General features: G+C 36.9%; 1 protein-coding gene and 1 long non-coding RNA gene across 2 annotated transcripts in view; one reads left to right on the top strand and one right to left on the bottom strand.

Annotated features, from left to right (window-relative positions):
* The first annotated feature begins 140 nt into the window (after window positions 1-140).
* LOC306845058 (bone morphogenetic protein receptor type-2-like) lies at window positions 141-27,089 on the top strand. Its single transcript, XM_079377612.1, has 13 exons — window positions 141-928; window positions 16,890-17,045; window positions 17,135-17,302; window positions 17,488-17,595; window positions 17,699-17,790; window positions 18,357-18,584; window positions 19,379-19,493; window positions 20,919-21,079; window positions 21,205-21,352; window positions 21,436-21,572; window positions 21,676-21,845; window positions 22,521-23,737; window positions 25,070-27,089. Exons 1-13 carry the CDS (start codon window positions 853-855, stop codon window positions 25,339-25,341), a joined length of 3,048 nt encoding a protein of 1,015 aa, XP_079233738.1. The 5' UTR covers window positions 141-852; the 3' UTR covers window positions 25,342-27,089.
* LOC306845060 overlaps window positions 8,248-27,605 on the bottom strand; it is a 428,848-nt gene continuing 409,490 nt past the window's right edge. The window contains exons 2-3 of the long non-coding RNA XR_013781959.1: window positions 9,518-10,323; window positions 8,248-8,615 (exon numbers count right to left, since the gene is read on the bottom strand). This is a non-coding gene — a long non-coding RNA (uncharacterized lncRNA). The remainder of the gene's footprint in view (window positions 8,616-9,517; window positions 10,324-27,605) is intronic.

Raw genomic sequence — 27,605 nt, 5'->3', positions numbered from 1 at the left:
AAATGTGAATGATATTATATATGTAAATTGGTTGTCTAGGTCGCAAGAATTTTCTAAATTACAGCTCCCCTCTAAGGGCAGTGTTTTTTTGTCATCCTTTATATATGCCTTAGTGTCTTCTCAGTCTGCCGCATGAGGGCGCTTCGCCTCTTTTCTCTTAGAAATCGGCCCCACATCGAACAATCGGATCCCGGAGACAATCTGAAGACGAGGCGTTTCCAGTCGCTGTCTGGTCTGCTATGCCTTCCTGGCCGTCTTCTGTTCCCCTTGTTCGGAGTACGGACGAAAAACGCAAAACGTACAGTTTCCCAGCTCAATGAATCATGGAAACAGAGAAAATTCCTGAAACGAAGATGAAAAGATAACGAACGCGAGGAATATGAAGACAAATGGACATTTTAATAGTCGGGAGTCACGAAACGGATGTTACCCTGAACCACAAACTGTGTTACCATCGAGGAGACTTGCGGTCTCGGGATGTCCCATATAACTGCGCTGAACTCTGATTAGGCAAATGTATGGGGCGCCTGCTTTGGAACAAAGGGGGAAAACAAAGTTTGATGTGATTTATTGAGTTGGTTTGTTACAACAGATTTCACAGTCACCAGCTGGTTACATTTGATGCTTCCTGCTGGAGGAAAATAGGCATTGCAATAATGCAAGACCTTTAAGATAGTTTTTAAAAGGAACAACTTGCTTTTGATGCTGTTTTGAAAAAAAAAGTGTGATGCTGGACTCACCAAAGCACAAATATTCGTGCATTACTGCAGTCTGAAGCCTAGACAACTGTACAAGTAACTGAGAATAAATCTGAATATATTGTCTTTGAAGAGGAGGAGAAAAGAAAAAAACATGGCAGTTGAAGGCCGAATAACAATTCTTCACATTGGACTGATTGCCATGGTGGTTCTTCTGGGTCCTGTGGCTGGTAAGTAATAGTTAACCGATAGTAGCAATAGAAAGAATGGCAGTAAATATCATAGAAATACAGTAACATTGCTGTTCCACACCCTAGTTTCCATATCCCTCCATGTCTTTTCAAAGTGAAGGCGTAATTAATTGTACATTGAGTATGTGTGTTTGTGTCCTGCCAGTTTTGTGGTGAATTTACTGCCACCCACATCCATCAGGAACTCTTAATTTCCTGAGTGTGTCTTTGTGTATTTGTGGATAAGTAACAAAGCGAGTAGGTGTGTGTGAGGCAAGAGATTCACACTTTTTGTCCTTGTCTGTGTGGATGTATATATATAAACAATTCTGCCTTTGTATCTGTGTTTATATGTCCATTTAAATAGCTATATATCTCTCTTTTATGTGTGTGTGTGTGTGTGTATGTGTGTGCGTGCTCTCTCTGGCACCAGCCCCTGAGCTGCAGTAGAGCTACTGAGCATCACACAGATAAGATAAGAGCTGACCCTGCTCTTGGTTCATGTGGGGAGAATAAAGGCTAAACACTGATTAGCCGTTGAGACAAGCATGAAACTTAATTTCTCATCTTGTGGTTTGATGCTTAAATAGGCACATTATGGCATGCAGATTGGCCTTCTTCACAGCTAACCCTGCAGTCTGACCATCCGGGCTGGAACTAGAGCCAAATATCTACTCGGACAGATATCTGAGGACAGTACACCATTCAAGAACGTTAAAAGCTTTCTTATGTCCACTTTAGGTTCACGCCAGCCTCAGATTTGTAGTTACTATGGTGCTGTTAAAGTAGTGTTGTTATTGGTTTTAGAGCAGTACCAAACTCAGTCAGTCAGTCAAAGTGTTTTTAGAACCAATATGTAGAACAATTTTATTTTTGCTACAATGACACAATGATAGCTTGATTATTAGACCTCAACAATAAAACAATAAGTATAATGAATAGAGCTGTTATCATTAACTAAATCTATGAAAGAATGTTTTCGGACGGTGCCAATAGCCTTGTGGGCAGCGCACTGACCTATAGCGTTATTACGCTTCAGGTGTCCCGAGTTTGAGTCCTGGCTTGTGGACCTTTCCTGATCATGTCCTCTCTCTCTCCCACTTTGCATCCTGTCAACTAACCGTCCTATCATAATAAAGGCAAAAAAAACAAAACAAAAAAACGTGAATGTTTTTGGTAATTGAAATGATGGTGAAATTTAAAATGTATGTAAATATTAGATGAAAAAAATAGAAATGTTACCTTGGCAAGTCCTAAGATTACTAAATGAAAAATGGAAACAAAAAAATCTAAATAGAAATATAAATGAAAACAAATAAAAATGACAGAGGCACATAACAAAATCACTAAAACAAACTAAAATGAAAGTGAAAACTGAAAATATAAAAAGCTAATTAAAATGTTTAAATACTTTTAGTGCATAAGTAAGGCGGGGCGATATGGGCAAAAAATGTTTTTTTCCTATTAGTCGATATCGATAATTATCACAAAAAATATTTCACGTCTTTATTTATTTTAAGTTTAAAGGCAGAATTTTGAATCACCACTTTTTATGGTCAGAACATGACAAACACTTCACGTTTTTGAGTTCTTTACACTTTTCCAGTCAATTTTCCTTAACAAAATAAATATCTTAATAGAAAAATATATTTCTTAATTTCTGCTTGTTCTAATGAATTATATTGTTTCAAATCCTGAAACAGGTTTATGTTGCCTGACTTTGATGACGTGTATCTTCTGCACAATTTTCAGTGCAGGTTGCAATATTAATAATACTACATTTGACAGTAGCTTGAGTTGACGGTAGTAGTAGCAGCTTGAGTTAGGATGCAGATGTAAATTCATGTTCATTACCAAAAAGAGTAGCATCTGTAACAACCTCATTTTTATATGGTGAAATTTAATTATTCTGACTGTTTGAGTTTTATTCAAATTAACCATTGGTCTTCCATAGTAGCACACGTTTAGATCATGATAACCACAGTTAACCACACATATTGCACCTCAATACCATGGTACAAAATGGTAATTGTAATAATATAATAAAATCTTATATAAATATCCCGCATTTCTGTAAGCCAATTCTATACTTTCTGTAATGTTTAATGTAACTATAATGTAAAAATCATAAAAAATTATGCAAACAGAATGTTAAAATAATAAATTAATATACCTGTGTTTCCTGTTGTGAAATATTGGTGGTATTGGGTGCTATTAGAGAAGCCATTTATCAGTAGTCACAAAATTAAAGAATCGATTAAGTGGAAAACATGCTCTATTTTAAGGGTGTTTTCACACCTGGTTTGCACTTCAGACAGTCTGAGACTATTCCCCTGTTTCTCAACCAGAGAAGACTTAAAATGATTTTTAAAAAAGCCAAACAAGCATTTAAATAAGCTGAAACAACAGGAAAATTGATATATTTCTTTTTGTTTTAATTGACCTCTTCAACAACTGTTTTTTTTTTTTTTTTAAATTGAAGAAACAGTATTGATTTAAAAAAACTTATATAATATATAAGGAGGCCTAATTTTGAAAGTTCTAAACCTGGAAAAGTCATGTAAAATTGATAAAATCTTAAAATTCCCTGGGCATTTTTATTATATTATATATGATTTTTTCTAGTTATGCCAAGCTCTAAAATATTGTATCAGGTAGAAAATGTGAGTAAAATATATATTCACTCAAATCCTTATCCAGTAACCCCCCCCCCCCCCCCCCCCCCCCCCCAAAAAAAAGAACAAAACAAAAAAACAACCACTGCTCATAAAATGAACTGTATACTCAGGAGTGCTTTGCATCCAGAATGCACATTTTATTGTCAAAATTTGTGTGACCCCCTGAAACAAAGTTACTGTGAAAACACCCTCTGATTTCCCACTTAACATTTTGACCTGGAACATTTTTCCACCAAATCTATGTGTGTGCGTGCAATTTCCTCTTCTTTCCTCTTTTTGCGTGTGCGACGGTAATTTTGTGTGCTTCCTGAAATATGCACTGCATTCCATTGTGTGGGACTGTCTGGGCTTTTCGTGTAGTTTTTTGAATGTGTTTGTTTTTAAAAACCATACATTAGAAATCATAAATCCCCAGCAGGACAGTAAGTCTCATGTTGGGATAGGGAAGGTTGTGTATTTGACTGTGTGAGTTGAGAAGCACTGAGACAATGTCCTTTCAGTTGTGTAGTTCTGATTTGTTCTGTACTCTCTGTAGTATGTTGATAAGGGTGGTTTATCTGTGGAAATGCTTTGTTTACATACCAAGATTTAAAGGAATATTTCAGTCCAGAATGAACAATTTGTCATCATTTACTCATCTACATCTCAATCCAACTGCATGTTATTTAATTTCTTTCTGTGAAATGGAGTGCTCTTTGTCAGAATATAAAAGTTTTGCCTAGAAAAATTAATCAGTCAAACAAATTATTAGTCTTTTTGTATGTTAAGTGGACCCAGTAGTGAACCATGTAAAAAACATATTTTTATATTTGCTGAAGATTACATCTACCAGTGTTATGTAATTTGCTGTTTTTAAAGAATAAAGAACCTGTATGAATGTCTTTGTTCTGCTGAACACAAAAGAAGATATTCTGAAGAATGTGGGAAACAGAGCAGTTCTGGGGCACCATTGACTTCCATAGTAGGAAAGTATCCTTCCATAGTTTTTGTTTTCCTACTATGGAAGTCAATGGTGCCCCAAAACAGCCTGGTTACAAAGTTTCTTCAAACTATCTTCCTTTGTGTTCGGCAGAACAAAGAAATTCATACAGGTTTGGAACTACTTGAGGGTGAGTAAATGATGACATAATTTGTTTTACTAATTACTATAGTAGGTACATGTAACAAGGGCACTGTAAAATAAAGTGTTATATATGTTTATATACAGCACATGAGTTATAAGGACAGATTTTATGGTGCCATTTTTCATTTTTTGAATTTGAATGAGTAAATATTCACAATTTTTGGGTGATCTATTACTTTAGGTGATAAAACATTTGCTGATTCATATTGCGGGAATTACGGAACAATGGTGAATGACTCTTATTCACCTCTGACTCACACTTTCTCTCTCACGCACATAAATATTTCTTATCTTGTGAGTTTTTTAGTGTACTCAACGGTTAGGCAGAGCAGCTGGGTGAAAGTATGGCTGGATGGACAGATTGGAAGAAAGGCAAGGGAGGGTTTTTTTGGCTGGAAGCATTGGATGTGAATCAGTATGTAGGTCGTGAGCACATTGCTGTGCTTTGTAGTGCTGTTAGAAGTGGAGAGTCATGAATTATCCACTTCACTGAGTTGGATTTTGTTTGCAGTTATGCTACTGAAGTGCTTCATAAACTGGATTGCAGGGGTATCAGGTTGCCCGAGTTATAATTTAATAATATTTTGCGGCTTTTTGATGAGGAGGCAGTAATATGCTGGCATGGAGCTCAGCTACAGGAAAGGGAGAGTCCTTGTATTTAATTTCATGTGACAATGAAACATTTTTAAGGCATTATATAAATATTTCTCACTTTTCCTTTCTTACTTTTTTTTCTGTACGCTGCAGCAAGTCCATTTTTATCTACTCTCCCTGTCAGAAACAGTCATCTTCGTGGATGCACATACAGTATACACACACTCTTCCTCCCCAGTGTGCTTGTCACTTGAATACAGAGAGGGATGAACAGACCACATTCATTATCCCGGTATGTCAACCTGTGTCAGAGCTTCCCATTGGCTGAATGCTCATTAGGTTGATATGTCAACCTGTGTCAGAAACCACCATTGGCTGATTGTATGGTGGAAACTGAATTAAGGTTTTAGTTTCACAGAGTAATGTGTACTTACATTATAAGGATCCTGTATACATCTGGATATTATTTTTAAAATATCAATATCTTAGATTATATATGTATATGTATAAGGGAAAACGTACGCTGTAAACTGTAAGTTCTTTTTGTTTTTGATACTCTTTTAAAAGCCAATGCTTTTTGTGGCAGTGCAAAAATATTTTTGGCCACGATAACCTTTCTAGTTTATTTTCGTCGTCACTTTGTATGTTAGGGGTGGAGTATTTCAATTAACGGCGGCAGGAAGGAGTATATAAGGAAGTCAGTCTTACCCAGGAATATTGCGTCATCAGTAAGGTTGCATGTGAGAGGGACTTCGAAGTGGAAAGACGGCCGCTTCTGGAACTGTTGCTTTCAGCGAACGATATCTGGTGCGTCGCGGAGGTCAACGTGACTTTTTAAGCTTTGCACGTCAAGATTATTAGGGCCCAAGCCAGTAAGGCGCAGGGCCCTATTGTTCTTCTAAGGATTATTATTTTTTTTTTTTTCAATCATCCGGGCACTTTTGGGGGCCTTAACGTGCCCGAAAACTCTTGAAAATTGGCACGCACATTGGAACCTGCGGCCATTAGGACGCCGCTGAGGCTGGGACCCGGGCGTGGCACAGGGGCTCTACGGCGCCCCCTGGAAAATTGTCAGAAAACTTGATGTATAGCTCACACATACTTGCACGTATTCATATGAAACTCGGTACACATATAGAACTCATTGAGCCGAACAACTTCCGTGCAGCATGTCTTAGGCTCCGCCCAACAGGAAGTCGGCTATTCAGGGCTGTTTAAAAAGCACATGCTCTGGAATTTGATATACTCCTCTGAGGATTTCCATACGATTGCCACCAAACTCGGTGAACATGATCTCAAGACATTGGGGACGCTAAATTGCGAAGATATTTTTGATATGTCGAACGGTTTGCCCGTGGCGAGGCGATGAAGTTATGGCGAAAAATGAGACCCAGGAAATGCCTAATAACGTCCACATACATTGTATGATGTAGATCAAACTTCAGAGATTTGTTCGTTGTATGATGCCGATCGGATAGATGTGACTATTATGACTGAAAGTTATAGCGCCACCAACTGGCTGCAGGAAGTGTGTCGTTTTCAAAATGCTTTGAATTCAGCATCTTATTTTTACTCGATTTGCTTCAAACTTCACCAGAATAATGTCAAAACACGGCCGATGTAAAACTGTGAAGGGAATATTGATATCTAAAATTGTGTTGCCATGGCAACGTGTCAAAGTTGAAAATTCGTTTCTGGTGATTTTGAGGCAGATAACATGTTTAGAATGTCATGAAACTCAACACACATATCCATTTTAATGATAGTTAGAAACTGGAAAAAGCTCATAAACGGGCGTGGAAGAGACACTCTATAGCGCCACCTTTTGTCAAAAATGGGGGGGTTAGTTTTAGCTACAGACACCAAACTCGGTACATAAATTGTTCTTATTAATCCGGACAACTTTCTAATTTACAGTCATTAGCTACGACCAACAGGAAGTCGGCTATATTTATTTTAATGTGGGTTTTTTTTTTAAACGGGCTGTAAACAAATTCATACTCCTCCAAACAGAAACACGGAAATCACACCAAACATTTTTTCTCATGATGACAAAATACTGATGATGCTAAATTGCGGACGGATTTAGGATATCTTGAACGATGATTTAATGGAAATTTATTAAAGTTACAGTAAACAAGAAAAAACATTTTTTTTTTAATCTTTTAAGAGCAGCTTCCAAACACTTCATAAAAAATTACATACACAGAACAATACAGTCTGAGGTTATGGGATTAATTTCATGAATTTACAATACACTATGCGGAGGAGAAAATTTAAAAACTATCAGAGCTGCTTTTGAGTGAGAGCTCCCTGCCAGCCTGCCTCTGAGTGAGAGCTCCCTGTCACTGCTGCTGAGTGAGGGGTGGGGGTGGGCTGTGAGTGACTGTGTGAGTGACTGTGTGGATTGAGTGTGGATTGAGGCAGTGGGTGAGAGAGAGAAAGAGAGAGAGGGTCTGTTTTTTAAAATCTTAAAAAAATGCTTATAAATCATTAAAGATTTTGATAACACTTTATAATAAGGTCTCATTTCTTAACATTAGGAAATGCATTAATTAACGTGAACTAACAATGAAAAATATATTTTTACAGCATGTTAATTCTTCCATGATAGTATGAAATAACAAAGAGCAATTTTTTTTAAAGCATTTATTAATCTTTTTAATGTTAGAAAAATAGTCATGTTCAAAAGATAAACTTTAAAATTTAATAATATATTAACACATTTTGGAATTAATATTGATCAACATTAAATGGTATATAATTATTAATTTGTATATATATATATATATATGATAGCTACAGACACCAAACTCGGTATATAAATTGTTCTTATTAATCCGGACAACTTTCTAATTTACAGTCATTAGCTACGACCAACAGGAAGTCGGCTATATTTATTTTAATGTGTGTTTTTTTTTTTTAAACGGGCTGTAAACAAATTCATACTCCTCCAATCAGAAACACGGAAATCACACCAAACATTTTTTGTCATGATGCCAAAATACTGATGATGCTAAATTGCGGACGGATTTAGGATATCTTGAACGATGATTTAATGGCAATTTATTAAAGTTACAGTAAAAAAGAACACTTTTTTTTTTTATCTTTTAAGAGCAGCTTCCAAACACTTCATAAAAAATTACATACACAGAACAAGACAGTCTGAGGATATGTGATTATTTCATGAATTTACAATACACTATGGCGAAAAGAAAATTTTCAAACTTATCAGAGTTCTCCTGTCTCTGTGCTTCTAATGTGTGCGGTAGGTGACTGGGTGGGTGACTGACTGTGTGAGTTTAGTGAGTGTGGAGGGGGAGGGGGAGAGAAAGAGAGAGAGAGAGAGGGTCTGTTTAAACTTCTCAATAAAATCCTTAAAAAATGCTTATAAAGCATTAAAGGTTTTGATAACACTTTATAATAAGGTCTCATTTCTTAACATTAGGAAATGCATTAATTAACGTGAACTAACAATGAAAAATATATTTTTACAGCATGTTAATTCTTCCAGGATAGTATGAACTAACAAAGAACAATTTTTTTTTAAAGCATTTATTAATCTTTTTAATGTTAGAAAAATAGTCATGTTCAAAAGATAAACTTTAAAATTTAATAATATATTAACACATTTTGGAATTAATATTGAACAACATTAAATGGTATATAATTATTAATGTTTATATATATATATATATAATGATAGCTACAGACACCAAACTCGGTACATAAATTGTTCTTATTAATCCGGACAACTTTCTAATTTACAGTCATTAGCTACGACCAACAGGAAGTCGGCTATATTTATTTTAATGTGGGTTTTTTTTAAACAGGCTGTAAACAAATTCATACTCCTTCAAGCAGAAACACAGAAATCACACCAAACATTTTTTCTCATGATGCCAAAATACTGAAGATGCTAAATTGTGGACGGATTTAGGATATCTTGAACGATGATTTAATGGCAATTTATTAAAGTTACAGAAAAAAGAGAACTTTTTTTTTTTTATCTTTTAAGAGCAGCTTCCAAACACTTCATAAAAAATTACATACACAGAACAATACAGTCTGAGGATATGTGATTAATTTCATGAATTTACAATACACTATGGAGAGGAGAAAATTTAAAACTTATCAGAGTTCTCCTGTCACTGCTTCTAATGTGTGCGGTGGGTGACTGGGTGAGTGACTGACTGTGTGAGTTCAGTGAGTGTGGAGGGGGAGAGAGAGAGAGAGAGAGGGTCTGTTTAAACTTCTCAATAAAATCCTTAAAAAATGCTTATAAAGCATTAAAGGTTTTGATAACACTTTATAATTAAGTCTCATTTGTTAACAGTAGGGAATGCATTAATTAACATGAACTAACAATGAAAAATATATATTTTACAGCATGTTAATTCTTCATTGATAGTATGAACTTACAACGAACTAACAATGAACAAAATATTTTTAATATTAGAAAAATAGTCATGTTCAAAAGATAAAACTTTAAAATGTAATAATATATTAACACATTTTGGAATTGATTTTGATCAACATTAAATGGTATATATTTATTAATGATGTAAATTAACAACAGTTAAATAATGTTGTTTTTTAACATTGGTTAATTCACAAATAACATTAAATATTAACAATATATTTTTTACTTTATTCATTTGTGTTAGAAAAAAATATTCATGTTAGTTAATGGAAAAATAAATCATTAAAACCTTTGGTAACTATAATAATTTCTCATTTGTTAGCATTAGTAAATGCATTAACTAACATCAACTACCAATGAAAAATATATTTTCACAGAATTTAAAGTTTTATATGTTGTTCTGTGTGTGTGTGTGTTTCACAGAGTTGATGGTTTGGATTAACCCTTTAATTGCCGTATACCTTAAAACCAAACTGCCAGAGGGTTACTGTAATGCTTGTGCTCGCTGGGCACCGTTTTATCGATGCCACCGGGGTGGCGTATGCTGACGGCTTGGGCCCGTCATCGCTGCTCGCAGCTATATTCTGGTTTTAAGGCTGTTCTGAAGACAGGTTCTGGCTGCTCATTCACCTGTCCTGTTGTCTGATGGAACCTAAACTCACTCTCCAGCTTACCTCATGACTGTGAACTGGGTCAGTATCTCTAAGCGCCATTATACATACTCATTTACTCAGTACATATACACGCACTAGCATAACATTCATTCCCGCACGTTCAGTGTGTTTTTCTTTTTTGTTTCTTTTTTTTTATGATTGTAAATTGTGGTTTGATGTTATTTCTTAATTAGGAAATGAACAAAATGCTTATTTAATATTTCTTTTTTTTCTTTTTCCTTTCCCAATGGACAATTTATGAATGATTGTCGACGTGAATCTGCCACGGGGGGAAACATGAATAGTGACGCAATTACTACACGGATTTCGCACTTGAATTCACCCAAAGTGATATATATTTTGTTTTTTGTGTATTTTTGATTATTTTGTTTTCTCTTGTTCCTTGTTTTTCAAACATGGTTTTTTTCCAAGGACATTGAGGAATAAATTTTCCCTTTGTGAAACAGTTTTTCTTTGACTATTTTTGTGATTTTTAATATTGTAATATTGTAACCGGTGGTTTCTGTTTATTTTTGACTATCTTGGGTAATTAAATTTTGTCAGGATAAATCTTGGCTGGCGCCCGAAAAAACTTTTTTTTTTTCTTCTTTCAGACTTTATGCTAGGGTGACCACCACCGTTACATTTTATCCAACATGACAAATCACAATTATAATAGAGTTGTATACGATACTATATTACAATTAGAAAAGTGCTTTAATAGAGTACTTTAAACCGTTTTCTTCAGTCTAAAAATGCTGGGTTGTTTCAACCCAACTTTGAGTCAAATATCGACTATCCCACTTGTTGGGTTAAATTTTTACATTAAATTTTTAACCCAAAAGTTGGGTTAGTCTATATTTGAAACAACCCAGCATTTTTTAGAGTGTATGTCACACCACATGACACTGTTGTTACAATGCAGAACATTTCAAGATATTTTGTTTCCAACAGTTAGACTCCCATAGATGTCATTCCAAACCTGTACACTCACAGAAAAAAAGGTACAAAAGCTACCACTGTGGTATCCTTTCAGAGGGTACAACGTTGTATCCTATTTACCCCTAAAGGGTGCATACAAATACCTTATAGGTACATACTGTATTAGTACCTAAGGTGTACATACAGATATTTAAATGGTACATATTTGTATCTTTTGAAAATCTGAGAGTGTATGACTTTACTGCGGAACAGAAAAGATGAATGTTGGTAACCCAACAGTTTCTCATTGACTTCCACTGTATTTTTTGTCTATATAATGGGAACCAAAATGGTTTAGTTGCCGACATTCTTCAAAATATCTTCTTTTATGTTCCACAGAAGAAAGAAATTCGTATAAGTTAGCAGAACATGAGTAAATGATGACAAAATCACTACACCTTTTGTCAAAATTAAGTTATGTGCAAAACTGTGTTTCTTAGACTAATCTGTCCTGTGACTAACAGGTTTCACTCCACTATGCTCAAATTCAAATGAAAGAGAATATGAAAATATATATAAAAAAAATCAATCAAAATTCAATCGCAAACATTTAAAAATGTATTTCAGCATTGTTTTTATTTTATATAACCTGAATTCTGGAAATGTTGGGACATTTTTTAAATTGGAATAAGATGAAAATTTAAAGACTTTCAAATCACATGAGCCAATATTTTATTCACAATAGAACATAGAGAACATAACAAATGTTTAAACAGAGAAATTTTACACTTTTATCCACTAAATGAGCTCATTTCAAATTTGATGCCTGCTATGGTCTCAAAAAAGTTGGCACGGGGCAACAAAGGGCTGAAAAAGTAAGAAATTTAGAAAAGAATCAACTGGGAGAACATCTAGCAACTAATTAAGTTAATTGACATCAGGATGTCTTAGAGAGGCAGTCTCTCAGAAGTAAAGATGGGCAGAGGTTCTCCAATCTGTGAAAGAGTGTGTAAAAAACATTGTGGAACATTGTTTAAAAACAACATTCCTCATCGTCAAATTGCAAAATCTTTGCAATTATCATCATCTACAGTGCATAACATCAAAAGATTCAGAGAAACTGGAGAAATCTCTGTGCGTAAGGGACAAGGCCGAAGACCTTTGTTGGATGCCGTGGTCTTCGGGCCCTCAGAAGACACTGCATCCCTCATCGGCATGATTCTGTCATTGACATTACTAAACGTGCCCAGGAATACTTCCAGAAACCACTGTCGGTTAACACAATCTGCCATGCCATCTGCAGATGCCAACTAAAGCTCTATCATGCAAAAAGGAAGCCATAAGTGAACATGGTCCAGAAGCGCCGTCGTGTCCTGTGGGTCAAGGCTCATTTAAAATGGATTGTTTCAAAGTGGAAAAGTGTTCTATGGTCAGACGAGTCCAAATTTGACATTCTTGTTGGATATCACGGAAGCCGTGTCCTCCGGGCTAAAGAGGAGAGAGACCTTCCAGCGTGTTATCAGCGTTCAGTTCAAAAGCCAGCATCTCTGATGGTATGGGGGTGCATAAGTGCTTACGGTATGGGCAGCTTGCATGTTTTGGACGGTACTATGAATGCTTAAAAGTATATAATGGTTTTAGAGCAACATATGCTCCCCTCCAGACGACGTCTATTTCAGGGAAGGCCTTGCGTATTTTAGCAGGACAATGCAAAACCACATACTGTAGCTATTACAACAGCATGGCTTCGTAGTAGAAGAGTCCGGGTGCTGAATTGGTCTGCCTGCAGTCCAGATCTTTTATAGAGAACATTTGGTGCATTAAATGAAAAATACATTAAATGAAAAATACATTAAAGACAACCACGAACTCTTCAGCAGCTGGAAACCGATATCAGGCAAAAACAGGACCAAATTCCAATACAAAAACTCCAGAAACTCATAGCCTTGATGCCCAGACGTCTTCAAACTGTTTTGAAAAGAAGAGGAGATGCTACACCATGGTAAACATATTATATGTTTATGTATATTATATGTTTATATGGGTTGTATATATTATATATAAAAATATATTTATTAGTCCATATTGTTCAATTTTAAAAGTATTTCACAGATCATGATTTTAATGCAGGAGAATTCTCACATTTTATTTAAAATTGACAAAATTACTCAATATTGTAACTCAATATTTGTGGACAAAATATGGCCGTTGATTTTCAGAACAGTAAAATCACAACTGCTTTTTGTACACTTACTATATGTGTGTATGTAGTGTGGACATACATTAATAATACCTGAAAAACATGTGTTTGTATATCCCTGAGTGTGTGCATGTACACGTGTCTGCTGGCATAATGCAGCTGAGCTGTGACGCGTTTGTGTGTGTCTTTGCATGCACTCTCAGGGTTAGTGTGTGGGTTTAGTAGAATAGAGCCCCCTGGGTAACTGCTCAGTTGTGTTGCTATCAGAACACATTCACATCCTCCTCCACAAGCAGACCATGAGCAAAGAAGAGAGTGGGAGGGGAGAGAAACATGCCTCTATGGACATCATAGCTAGGGATGACCTTGGGCATCTCCCAAAGTTGAGCTCCCTTCCGAGATAAGCGTCATCTGCATTCCTCACTGATAGTGTCTTCAAACTGCAGCCCTTAAGAAAAAACAATCATCATGCATCACCTGCATAAGTTTGCTTCTCACAAAGCCTGTCTGGCTAAGATATTGCATTCTCAAAACAACTGATAGCCACAGAAGAGCACCAGTCTTATCCATACCCAGTTTTTTCTTCTCTGCTACTGGCTAGATAGTACTGAGCACCTGTTAACATATCATAATCAGCCCCCCTCAGAGACCCAGACAGACAGAATCCATCATGTAGTAAGGCAGGTCTTCATAGACCTTATTGTAGAACCCTGCTGAAAAAAAAAACAATAGAAGTCATCGCCAAAATTCAAATGGTTTCCACTGCAAATACCATTACAAAGATTACAATCCATCAACTTTTAACCATTAAAACCATTTTAAACAATGGTTTCCTGTATTGTGTTTTGGGACGTATTCCATTGGGATTTAGTGGTTTTAACAAGCCATCATTATAGAAGGCAACCAATAACCAGTTGAGCTCAACATTTACCATTACAGTTTTTATTAAAACCTGTTCAATTCCCATTATAGCCAGTAAAACCATTAGAAATTCTGTGAAGGTTTCTTTTTTTTCAGCAGGGAAATGTTAATGTCAGACAAAATTGAATAGATGTCAAATCGGATCAAATAGAACGTGGGAGTATTGAACTTCTTTGCCACTTTATAGGGCTTGAACAGTTAAATACACACACTTGTATGTGTTAAAATGCCCATCTTTGCAAGTATCCTCATAAACGCAGAAATTTAGGCCTTAAGTGAAAGTAAACAGCTGAGAAAGAAAACACATGTGGCAGTATATTGGATCAGGGCAGCTCTTAAAGTGACAGCAGTCTAATATTTCTGCTCTCTGTCATTCATGTCAATCAAACAACAAAAGAGAGAAATCTCTCATTGGTCTTGACTAAATCACTTTTGTAAGTTTTGTTTTATACATTTGATTACATTATACAATGTATGTAGCATTTCTTATTTATTTGTTTTACTATTTTTCTTATTCTTTTTAAGTAGTGCTGTCACGTAATTAGTGTTAATTATGGTAAAACCACTTTAACGTAAGGCCTTGAGTGAGCTACTGCTTTTATTAAACTTTTGGCTTGTTTGTATTGTAAAATTTATATTAATGCACCAAGCTGCCAAGAAGAAGATGATCATATAGGCCTATATACATATATATGAGCGAGAATAATTTAATTTTGTGAATACATTGGCTTTGAATAAGGCTCATCTAATCAGATCTTCTTCTAATTTTTTAAAATAATATTATAATAGAAAAACATTAAAAATATATATTTTATTATACAGGTCATCTCAATAAATTAGATTGTCATGAAAAAGTTCATTTATTTCAGTAATTCAACTCAAATTATGAAACTCGTGTATTAAATTAATTCAATGCACACAGACTGAAGTAGTTTAAACCTTTGGTTCTTTTAATTGTGATGATTTAGTCTCACATTTAACAAAAACCTACCAATTCATCTCAACAAATTAGAATACTTCATAAGACCAATAAAAAATTTTTTTTAGTGAATTGTTTGCCTTCTGGAAAGTATGTTCATTTACTGTATATGTACTCAATACTTGGTAGAGGCTCATTTTGCTTTAATTACTGCCTCAATTCGGCGTGGCATGGAGGTGATCAGTTTGTGGCACTGCTCAGGTGGTATGGAAGCCCAGGTTGCTTTGATAGTAGCCTTCAGGTCATCTGCATTGTTGGGTCTGGTGTCTCTCATCTTCCTTTTGACAATACTTCAGGTCAGCCGAGTTTGCTGGCCAATCAAGCACAGTTACACCATGGTCACTGAACCAGCTTTTGGTACCTTTGGCAGTGTGGGCAGGTGTCAAGTCCTGCTGGAAAATTAAATCAGCATCTCCATAAAGCTTGTCAGCAGAAGGAAGCATGAAGTGCTCTAAAATTTCCTGGTAGACGGCTGCGTTGACTGTGGACTTCAGAAAACACAGTGGACCAACACCGGCAGATGACATCAGCCCAAATCATCACTGACTGTGGAAACTTCACACTGAACTTCAAGCAACATGGATTCTGTGCCTCTCCACTCTTCCCCCAGACTCTGGGACCTTGATTTCCAAATGAAATGCAAAATTTACTTTCATCTGAAAAGAGGACTTTGGACCACTGAGCAACATTCAAGTTCTTTTTCTCCACAGCCCAGGTAAGACGCTTCTGACGTTGTCTCTGGTTCAGAAGTGGCTTGGTAGCCCTTTTCCTGAAGACGTCTGAGCATGGTGACTCTTGATGCACTGACTCCAGCTTCAGTCCACTCCTTGTGAAGCTCTCAAGTGTTTGAATCAGCTTTGCTTGACAGTATTCTCAAGCTTGCAGTCATCCCTGTTGCTTGTGTACCTTTTCCTACCCAAATTCTTCCTTCCAATCAACTTTGGATTTAATATGCTTTGATACAGCACTCTGTAAACAGCCACCCCTTTCAGTAATGATCCTCTGTGACTTACCCTCTTTTGTGGAGGGCGTCAATGTTCGTCTTCAGCAGTCTTCTCCATTATTGTGGTTTCAAAGAACAAGAGATACCCGGAATTTGTACTGTAGGGATGGTCATTAATTGAAACTCAAATGTAAATATTCTAATATTTTGAGATACTGATTTTTGACTTTCATGAGCTGTAAGCTCTAATCATCCAAATTAAAACAAAAAAACTTTTGAAATGTTTTACTTTACATGCAATGACTCTAAAATATATGAAAGTTTCACATAAGTTTACAAGAAAAAATGAACTTTTTCACGACATTCTAATTTATTGAGATGCACCTGTATTTACAGTCCTCATATTTGGGAATATCTACCAAAATATGAGAATAATTCATTCTACCATTCTGTTTCCTAATCCTTGCATAATGCTGTGTTTGTCTTATTTTGTGTCTTTCCACTCTTCCTTTCTTTGACTTTTTAGCTGCACAGAGTGAGCAGAGGGAGTGTGCGTACACAGAAAAGCCACATGGAGAGGGGCGTGTCTTTCGTGAGAACTCCACCATTCGCTGTGATCATGGACGTTACTGCTTTGGATTCTGGGTAAAAAAGAATAATGAAATTCTGATAAAGAAGCAAGGTATATAACTACATTCCATTCATACACACACACACACACACAAATAACTTTACAGTCAGTCTCACCTTGATTTACTCCATTTTAAACAGGTTGCTGGACAAATGTAGGTGAGTGCTATGACCACTGCGTGGTGACCAGCCCACCGTCAATGGCCAAGAATGGAACGCTTCGATTCTGCTGCTGCAAAAAAGACATGTGCAACCTGAACTTCACTGAGGACTTCCCACCTCCTTCCCCCACCACCGTACAGCCTCTACGTGAGTGTGTGTGTGTGTGTGCATGGTTCATAGATTTACAGAGAGTGTTCAGCAAATGGAAACAAATGAGTTTGAGTGAAAGATGTGTTTGTAATAACAGTAGGTACAAACAGTGGCAAACTATTTGTTAATCCCAGTTCATAATCTGGTCCATGATTTAACGTTTTGTCTTTTAATCCTTCAAGATTCCCGCCAACTTTACAGAGAGGAAGCCATAGTTGTCGCATTAGCAACTGTCTTCATGGTTGCTGTCCTTGTAATTCTGCTTTTTTTCGGCTACCGCATGCTAAGAGGTGCGTTGCTATAGTGATGTTACGATGCTTTTCATGTATGATTCAATCCTGCCAATGAAATTACCTATGTGCATGTGGATTTATATACCCGTGTGTATTCCAGGACGTGGTAAACACTCTCTGCATAACTTGGATATTCTGGAGACTGCGCTTTCCCCTCCTTCTCTGGATTTAGACAGCCTAGTACTGCTGGAGGTGACCAATCACAGCTTGATTCTTTTTTTCCGCCTCATTTAAGCAAATAAAATAGTGTATAAACCCCTATGGGGTTTACATAAACTCAGTAAAAATAAATGGTAAAATGTTTGATTTGATTAAAAATCACATATTGCTGTGATACTGTAATATAATAATATATCATTTGTAAATATTAAAGTGAAAATAAAGACGTTTGTAATGATAAATCACAAAATAATTATATTTTAAAATAAATGTTATTTTTGACTTTCTATTCATCAAAGAATCCTGAAAAAACGCATACATTTTTACCAAATTATTAAGCAGAACAGCCGTTTTCAGCAGCGATAAATGTTTCTTCAGCACCATATCAGCATATTAAAATGATTTCTGGAGGATCATCACAGGAATAAATTACACTTTAACAGTTATTTTAAGTTGTAATAATATTTTATAATATTAATGTTATTTTTGATCAGGTAAATGCAGCCTTGGTGAGCATAAGAAAGTTCTTCCAAGAACATTAAAAATCTTACTGGCACCAAGGATTTGAACATTAGAATTTTTCTTTCTGTTCCTCACAGCTGATTGGCCGGGGCCGGTATGGAACAGTGTATCGTGGTTCACTGGACGACCGATCTGTGGCAGTGAAAGTTTTCATTTCTGCTAACCGGCAGCAGTTTACTAATGAGCGTATGATTTATTGCCTCCTCCTGGATCATGAGAACGTAGCACGCTTCTTAGAGAGCGAGGAACGTGTCGGAACAGAAGGCCGGACAGAGTTTCTCCTCTTGCTGGAGTTTTACCCGCATGTGAGTATCACAAAAACACTGAGGAACCCAAGCTAGCCGCCCAAAAAGTAACAAACACAAAACCTCCAGTCTAATTCCAGATTGATTATTCTTTTCCTCTTAGCCATTTAGTCTGTTCCTGTTTTTTTTCTCTCACATTCCTTCTTCTCTACATCACAGCTCCAAAAATGCAAGTGCACGCATTTATTTTGTGGTTATATTTAGAAACCCGAGGGATCTGATGTCATGTTTGATCTTGTGGTAACAGCATCTCACAAGTGTAATGCGATATCTGCGGATATCACATAACACTCGCTTATTCTCTACCTTCAGTTTTCCTCTGTGACTTTTTTCATCCTCTCCTTATTTTTTTTTGTACTTATGGAACCGGGAAAAGGTTACAATTTAGCAGAATATCCTCATTTTACTTCTTGCTGCATACTCACACCCACAACACACTCTCGATATTATGGAGGAAGAGAGAGATTATTGACTGAGCTGAGAAGTTTTCAATTATTCATAACCGTGGGCTTTCAGCCTGTACTTCCTGTGGGCTAACCTCAAGCCAGGTTGTCATAGTGACAGGAGGCATCCCTGAGGTAGTGCTGGGGTATGGCGGGAGTGCATTAATCGTGCTGCTCCTGTAATTTTGAGATACACCGCCACTTTTCTTTCTTGCTCTGTGCTTTAATCTCGTCCTCCCTCGCTTCTCCCTCCTCTTCCCCTCCTCTGCCCCCCCTGTTTTTCCTGTGCGTTCCTCCCTGTACTTTGCAGATGATTTCCTCTGAATAGAGTACTCCCTCTGTCTTTCCCAGGGCTCTCTGTGCACGTATCTGAGCGGGCGGACTGTAGACTGGCTGAGCTGCTGTCGTTTGGCTCTGTCTGTCACCAGAGGGTTGGTGTACCTGCACACAGAGATACAGAGAGGGGGTGAGACACAAAATAACAACTAAATTCATATTTCAGACTCTTCCAAACCTGAGTTCTTTCCTCTGTGAAATACAAAAGCAGAATGTTGATGAATACAGTGGCCACTCTTTTTCACTACTATTCAAAAGTTTGGGGTCAGTAAAACATTTTTGGGGAAAGATATTAATATTATAATGCAGCAAAAGCAAAAGTAAAGACATTCACTCATCAAACAATCCTGAAAAATATTACTGTGTACAAAAAAATATTGGACAGCACAACTAGATTACTAGAGTAATGGTGGCTAAAAAGTACAAGAATAAATTATATTTAAAATGTATTCATATAGAAAGCAGTTTTTTCATAAATTTTTCACTATTTTACAGTTTTTACTGTATTTTTGATCAATTAAATACAGCCTGAATGAGCATATAAGTTTTCTACCTTTCTAAACTTTTGAAAGGTAGTGTGAACTGGAGGCTGTCAAGCTCTAAAACAGATAAACTATTTAAAATACACTTTAGATTTTAAACACGGAGAATGGATGTGATAGTGGGTGTGTGCACTTTATTTATAGCTTCAGTCTGAGAAAGCAGGAAGGCAGGGATGGGGCGTAATTCTCAATGCTTTTTTTAGTTTTCTTTGTCTTTGTTTCAGTGTGAAAGGCTCTAAAAGTGTTCAGATTTTATTTAGTTTCAAAAAATGCATGGAAATAAAAGGCACAAAGACTGTGACAGAAAGAGAGACTAAAGAAAGAAAGAAAGTGATTCTATGTCTTCATCTTTAGTGCAGTCATTCTGATACATAATGACAGATCCTTATTTAACTCCCAGAAACTGGCCAAACTTCTACATACAAATGCACACTCATATATACTCTCATACACAGCATTATTGAATAACAGAGTGGACTGGCTCTAAAATCTGTTTGGATGGGCCACTTCCAAACCAATATTGGTTTTTAAACAGATATTAATTTCACAAAATAGTGACCACTACCTATGACAGTGAGAGTTTAAAGACCTATATTACCTATATTATTAATCAGTAAATAAATGCAATTATTTACTGATAAAAATACATTAAAATGATTTAAAATGTTAAAATAAACATATTTATAAAATAGTCATTATTTATTTAATTATATATTTCAGCGTATTTTGTAAAACAGAGGAAACAAATATATGCTACTCAAAACTGTGCATTCAATTTATTTACTGTGTTATTTAAGTGTTTTAAGCACCTGTGCCTAACTGGACCTCTTACATTGGTAAAAACCCTGTTAAATAGGTTATTTCTGGAGACACAAGTGGGTCCTAGTGCTCTCTAGTGGTAATTCTGATATTATGATTCGCTCTCATGTAATTTTCTCTCCTTCTCTCCTCTCTCTTCCCACTCCTCCCCTTTCAATCTCTCTTTTCCTTCTCTCTCTTCTTCTCATTGTTAGATGTGTATAAACCGGCTGTGTCCCACCGGGATCTGAACTGTAGGAATGTGCTGGTGAAGACAGATGGCTCGTGTGTGATCAGTGATTTTGGACTTTCCATGATTCTGACGGGAAAGAGACCGCCTGGGCACGGAGAAGAGGACAACAGTGCCATCAGTGAGGTCAGCAAATAGCAATTTAGACTGGTTCAGTCTGATCCAGCCCAGCAAAATCTAAAGCAGACCAGTGATTTGGACAATAATACCTGGGACTAATCATATGTTTATCTCTTTATCTCACTCAATAGGTGGGTACAGTGCGATACATGGCTCCAGAAGTGTTAGAAGGGGCAGTGAATCTGAGGGATTGTGAGTCAGCGCTGAAACAAGTGGATGTATATGCGCTGGGTCTGCTTTACTGGGAGACCTTCATGCGGTGTGCAGACATCTTTCCAGGTACCACACACACATGTACACATGCAGATCTTTCAATGTCACAGCTGCTGTTTGTACTCAATAAAAATCTCCTATCCCACTAGGTGAGACTGTTCCAGCGTTTCAGATGGCGTTTCAAGCAGAGGTGGGTAATCACCCTACCATAGAAGACATGCAGGCACTTGTGTCCCGAGAAAAAGAAAGACCTAAATTCCCAGAGGCCTGGAAAGAAAATAGCCTGGTGAGAAATTAAGATGTGAACACACACAAATGCAGCTTATCAACTCTCAGTGGACTAAAATAGGTTTGTTGATGTTGATGTATGTGTCTGTGTTTATATGCAGACGGTGCACTCTCTGAAAGAGACAATGGAAGACTGCTGGGATCAGGATGCTGAAGCCCGACTGACGGCTCAGTGTGCAGAGGAGAGACTTGCTGAACTGCTCCTTATCTGGGAAAGAGAAAAATCAGTCAGTCCTGCTCTTAACCCCAGTACTGCACTGTTTAACCACAGGTAATCAATTACCAATATTTACCATGCAGTCACAGGTAACCAATAACCAATAATTACTGACCACTCACTGTATAACCCCAGATAATCAATAACCAATAATTACGGACCGCTCACTGATTGTATGACCACAGATAATCAATAACCAATAATTGCTGAACACTGACTGTATAACCACAGATAATCAATAACCAATAATTACTGACTACTCACTGTACAACCACAGGTAATAAATAATTAGTGTACAATCGCAAATAATCAATAACCAGTAATCAGTGATCACTTACATACAACACATACAGCAGGTAATCAATAATTGCTGACCATTCACTGTACAACAGCAGGTAATCAATAATCATTGACTAATCACTGTACAACCACAGGCAATCAATAACCAGTAATCACTTTTCATTTTTGGGTGAACTAACCCTTTAACTTAAACAATGTATTCAAACAATTAATTCAACCACAGGTAAATAATAATTAATAATATATATAATCCAGTTATGTTTAACACTGCAATGCACATCCCCAGTTAAAACGTCTGTAGAACTCCAAATTATTAATATTTAATTAGCACAAATGGTCACAAATCATTGTCAGTTGTCATTTGCAATGTGCATAAGTCTATGTAGGCCTTTATCTTAAGTGATTTATATTTCAACTTAAATTTTCTAGGAACTTCTCTACTGGAGGGCAGATGCCTAAGGTGGGTTCTTTCCTTGAGCACTCCTCCACAAACACTGAAGACCACGAGGGCGCTGATAAACCCCTCCACAATGACACCTCAATGGACCCACCCTCGGTGGGAGGGTCTAACCCTGCAGAGAAGAACAGGAACTGCATCAACTACGAGTGGCAGCAGGCCCAATCACAGCAGTCTGGGACAGAAAGCTCCTCCCCTACTCCTGTCTCAGAGTCCTGCAATGCCACACAGCCTCCACCAGTGGGCAACAGTGTCCCTCCATGTGCTCAGCTGACCCAGGAAGACCTGGAGATACCAAAACTGGACCCAAGTGAAGTTCAGAGGAACTTGAGAGAGAGCTCCGATGAGAGCCTGATGGAGTATTCGCAGAAACAGTTCTGCTCTCCTGAAACATCGACCTCACGTGGCCCGCTCTACCCCCTCATGAAGATGGCTTCTGAGGTTTCAGGGTCACACGGTTCTGGTCGGCTTACTGACACCCCTACAACCATCCTACCTAAGCAGCAGAACGTTCCTAAGAGGCCGAGTAGCCTAAGTCTCCATGCTAAGACTTCTGGGAAAACACCTGCCCTGTCATCTTCATCACTGCGGATGAAGTTTGGGAAACTCGGAAAGTCTAATCTGAAGAAAGTAGAGATGGGGGTGGCTAAAGTCAGTGCGGTCAGAGCGGCACCTGAGGCCAGGCCAATTACTGTTGCCAACAACAATGCTGCGGCAGCAGTGAGTAAATATGCGAACGGAACAGCACCTGAGTCAGCAGGAGGTGCAGCCAATGCCGCTGATGTCCGTTGGAAGGGCGCCATGAGTTCAGAGGACTTGACCTTTGGCCTCTTGAACACTAGCCCTGACGAGCAGGAGCCTCTTCTGAGAAGAGAGGCGCATCCTGACAATGCAAACAACAACAACAGCAATAACAACAATGGTGAGGGAGAGGGCGAGGGAGACACTGAGGGTGGAGGAGAGGGAGGAGAGAACAGTGAGAATGTTGGTCCAACAGGAGATGCTCCATCAGCTTCTACCATGGAGCCTGTTGCGCTGCCCGGCCCGTGTCCTGCCCCAACCGTGGCTCCTCCACAGGCCCAAACCCAAGCTCAGACACAAGGAGAGGCCCTGCTCAGACAGAACCGTGTGCGCAGACCTGAGAGACCCAACTCACTGGATCTGTCCATCACCACACTGCCATTACTAGGTGAGTATCAATGCTTAAACTCAACTTATTTTAACTAAATTTGCCCTTTTGAATGCAAAATATGTACATTCATGAGTTTTTTTCAAGGGATATGTGGAATAACTGGAGCTATTCATATATCCAGTTATTTTTAGCTCCTAATTCTACTTGATATTGCAAACTTGATATTAGTATTTTTTTTTATCATATTATCTTGTATTGTCATAATTATAAAAAATTAGCTGGTTTGTAGAGCATTTTACCTTTTTAAACCATTGCACCACTTTTTTCTCACTTTGTTATTCTCCTAGTTGTTTACGTACAGTGGTGAATGAAGTCTCACACATTCACAGAAAATAGCTTTACTTTCATGTTGCAAACTAAGATAATAGAATTTATGCAACACAAAATCAATAGAGTTGAAGAATTGTGACATTTTTTGGCCTTTAAGATACTGCTTATGTATTTTATCTATTTTATGGAGCTGTTTCTTCTGTTAATGTTTACAAAGTTTTCCAAACTTTCTTTTTGTCTATTTAAGAGCCCTGGCCATATCTGTCAAGCTTCCTGTAACAATGCATAATAATTATTTAATATTTAATTATTGGTAATTAACATATGATAACATGATCTAAAGTTACATTAAATAGTAGTTTTTATATTTAGTGGTATTTTATGTGTAGTTGAATGGGATTGCTGGATGGTTATGTCATTTTGTTGACCCATTTACAGTGACTCCCTCAAAATTAAAATAATAGAGAGAAATATTGCCATGTTACTCTATCAGCAATACTATTTATCCACTGTTTCACTATTTTCATTATTTCGTTTCACCACTTTTGGGTGTGGTTCACGTGGGACCAATGATTTTTGTGGACCAATGATCTGCCGCTGCACTAATGCTATTAGCTGATGTGTGTGTGCACGTTGGATGGGTTAAATGCAGAGCATGAATTCCGAGTATGGGTCACCATACTTGGCAGTATGTCACTTCACATTCACATTCACACATTCACATTCATAATGGGTTACAGTTTATTTTAAGGAGTCCTTGTTACGGTGTAATTATACATTTAAGTATAGTGCTGAGTAATATTAATTAACTACATGTACTTACTATATGTTTAGGGTTTGGTTTAGGGCTACTTTCATGTAATTATGCATAATTTATTGTTGTTATTATAATAGTAAGTACATGTAACGTGAAACAAGAACACCTTAAAATAAAGCATAATTAATTGCTCTGTAAATTGTTTGAAAAAATATTCAGTTTTGGAACAATTTACACAAAAACCCATTCTTTTACATTTGAAAATTACACGCTCATGTTGTAATCTCTTGGTTCACCCACAGGAGGCAAGTCTGCCGGTGACATGACAGAGGGATCAGGAGATAAAATCAAGAAGCGTGTAAAGACACCTTACGCTCTGAAGAAGTGGCGTCCTGCCAGCTGGGTTATCACCACAGATACACTGGATGCTGAAGTCAACAACAACAGTCGCCATGGAGGGCCCGGTCAGAACCAGAATCAGGCTGGTACCAGCAGACCTAAATCAGCCTCTGCCGTTTATCTAGGTAGTCGGGGAGGATCTCGCTTCTCAGATCCCAATGACTGTGACTTTTGAACATAAACCTCACTTTGCTCTTGAAAACAATGTCAAATCAAACTCTACAGCTCTAAAAAGTCTAAAGTTTGTGGAGACAAGTGTGGACTGGATCATATAAATGTCTTAAATTTAACCCCAGTTGTAAGCACAGTAAGAGTCTTTGTGGATTTACATTGAAAAGAGCTATGCATCCATCTTTTAGTTTAATGTTTGTATGTTTTTCTTTAAGTAAGCCACTTTTTGGTTGCACTTTTTTTGCTTGAAGTTATAAATCATAATTATTTTGACCATTTGAAATGGTCCCTAATATTAAACCAGTGTAAATGTGTACTTACTTAATCACATTCCCAAGGTCATAGAAAATCTGAAAATTTCAGGGAATTTTGATTTCTAGACCTGGAAAAAAATCGTAAAGGAAATTTCTATAGTCAATATTAATTCTTAGTTATGCTCATCTCTAAACTATTTAATTGCTCTTTGTGAGTGTAACCTGTATAAAATTATATATATATATATATATATATAAAAAACTTCAAAAGAAAATCATGAAAATTCATCAGACTCAGAATATGTGGAAGCCCTATTATAAGATTGCTCATCATTTTAATAATTTCATTTGTAAGGTTACAAAGCTTTCATTTTTTCCCATGCAGACCTGCTGAATATGTTTACATTCCCTAATATTTTCCCATGCACGGTTTCCTGTAGCTATGAGATTTATGAGACAATATTACTGAAGTTCCGTGACTGTGTTCACAGCATCTGATATTGCAAGTGCTGTTGTGTGTGCAAAATAACAACAGGCTTCCCTTTCTGAGGTCTGAAAGAAGCCAACAGACTACAAAAAAAGCAATTCAACACATTTCACTGTGGTGGCACTATGTATCTCAGCATCAGACACTCAAGACAATATTTAGAAATGGTGAGACTGTACAGAGACCAAGGCAACATCTGATATGATCAGACGCAGAAATCACACTTCTCGCTTTCTGGACAAGCTTTACTCAGAGACACAAGACAAAGCTGCACTCGGTCAACTGACTGTTCTGGATCTTGTTAAACTGTCTAATGATGCTTTGGACCTACTTGTTATTTACTTATTTTTCTATGTGTGAGTGAGTGTGTCTTAGCACACAAGATCAGTTCTCTGTGTGTTTGTTCCTGTGTCTTGTCTCTAGTCGTGTGAAAGGTTTTTGTGCTGCATGTTTGTAACTATTCCTATGGGGATGTGCATCTTCTTGCACACTTACCTGTTCCAATCATTTGATGACCAAGAAGTCAACAAAGGGCAAAGGTTTAATCAGATAGAAACCTGAGAATAGTTTTTTTCAAAGCACAGCACACAAGAGCAGCATTTTTTGCTATGCACAAAGACATGAAGTAAGCAACTCTGGTCTGAAATCAAACCTGCTTGCGTTACTAAACTGCTCTGGCATGTCAGTGATAATGAATCGGACGCTGTTATTATAATCATATGAACAGAGTCCCATATTATCCACAACTGAACTGACTGTCGCATGTCTTAAATGCATCTTAATGAGCACAAGATACTTTCAGCTGCACCCCATAGTGTGTTTGTGCATGTATGCGTGGATGAGTTTGTATGTTGTTATTCTCCTGTTAACACAATCGTTGTAATCGTAGTGTCGTGATCAATCATTTTATTACCCCTTGCTGAGACATTTTGAAAATTGTGATTTGTATAAGAAGGTGCAGACTGTAAAAGTGTATTGTTATTTGCAGATTTAAATTAAATTATGCTTTGCATTTGCATAGTCTCTGTTTATTTACAGTATGATGAAAAGATCACTACACTGTCATTGCAATATGAGGCTATCACCACTAGTCGGCGCACTAAAACGCTATTTTAACCTTGACCCATTAGAATTGGTGCATGCATTTTTATTAAAACATTTATTAATTTGTTACCATCACTCTAAAGTAAAATTTATATTAAAATGCAACATATTGTAAGGATTTATATCTGGAATAATTGGTGCACCTTTAATGAAGCCTGTATAAAGGTATTTATAATCTCTTATAATATACGTTGTACTGAATTGTATGATTTCATAAATAATTGAATCAGGAGATTATGGATAAATCTTTACTGTAAATTAAGACTATAATGCAAGTGCATATTTGTTTATACAATAACGCATAAGCAATCATCATGGTTAATTAACAATATATGGCTTCATTGAACGTGTTGTCCAGTATTTCCCTGTTGTTCTGCTGTTTAACAAAACTTGAGCCCATTTCGTGATGTTTTAAAATTGCAT

This window comes from Barbus barbus, assembly GCF_936440315.1.
Source record: "Barbus barbus genome assembly, chromosome: 25".
Classification (NCBI taxonomy): Eukaryota; Metazoa; Chordata; class Actinopteri; order Cypriniformes; family Cyprinidae; genus Barbus; species Barbus barbus.
The sequence above is the reverse complement of the archived record's forward strand: the minus strand, read 5'-3'. Positions and strand labels throughout refer to the sequence as shown.

Excerpts from the sequence above, each read along its gene's own strand:
- LOC306845058 (XM_079377612.1), top strand. The coding sequence starts at position 853 with ATGGCAGTTGAAGGCCGAATAACAATTCTTCACATTGGACTGATTGCC. Across the intron at positions 21,573-21,675 it reads CCTGGAAAGAAAATAGCCTG|ACGGTGCACTCTCTGAAAGA; the intron begins GTGAGAAATTAA and ends GTTTATATGCAG. Across the intron at positions 21,846-22,520 it reads ACTGCACTGTTTAACCACAG|GAACTTCTCTACTGGAGGGC; the intron begins GTAATCAATTAC and ends TAAATTTTCTAG.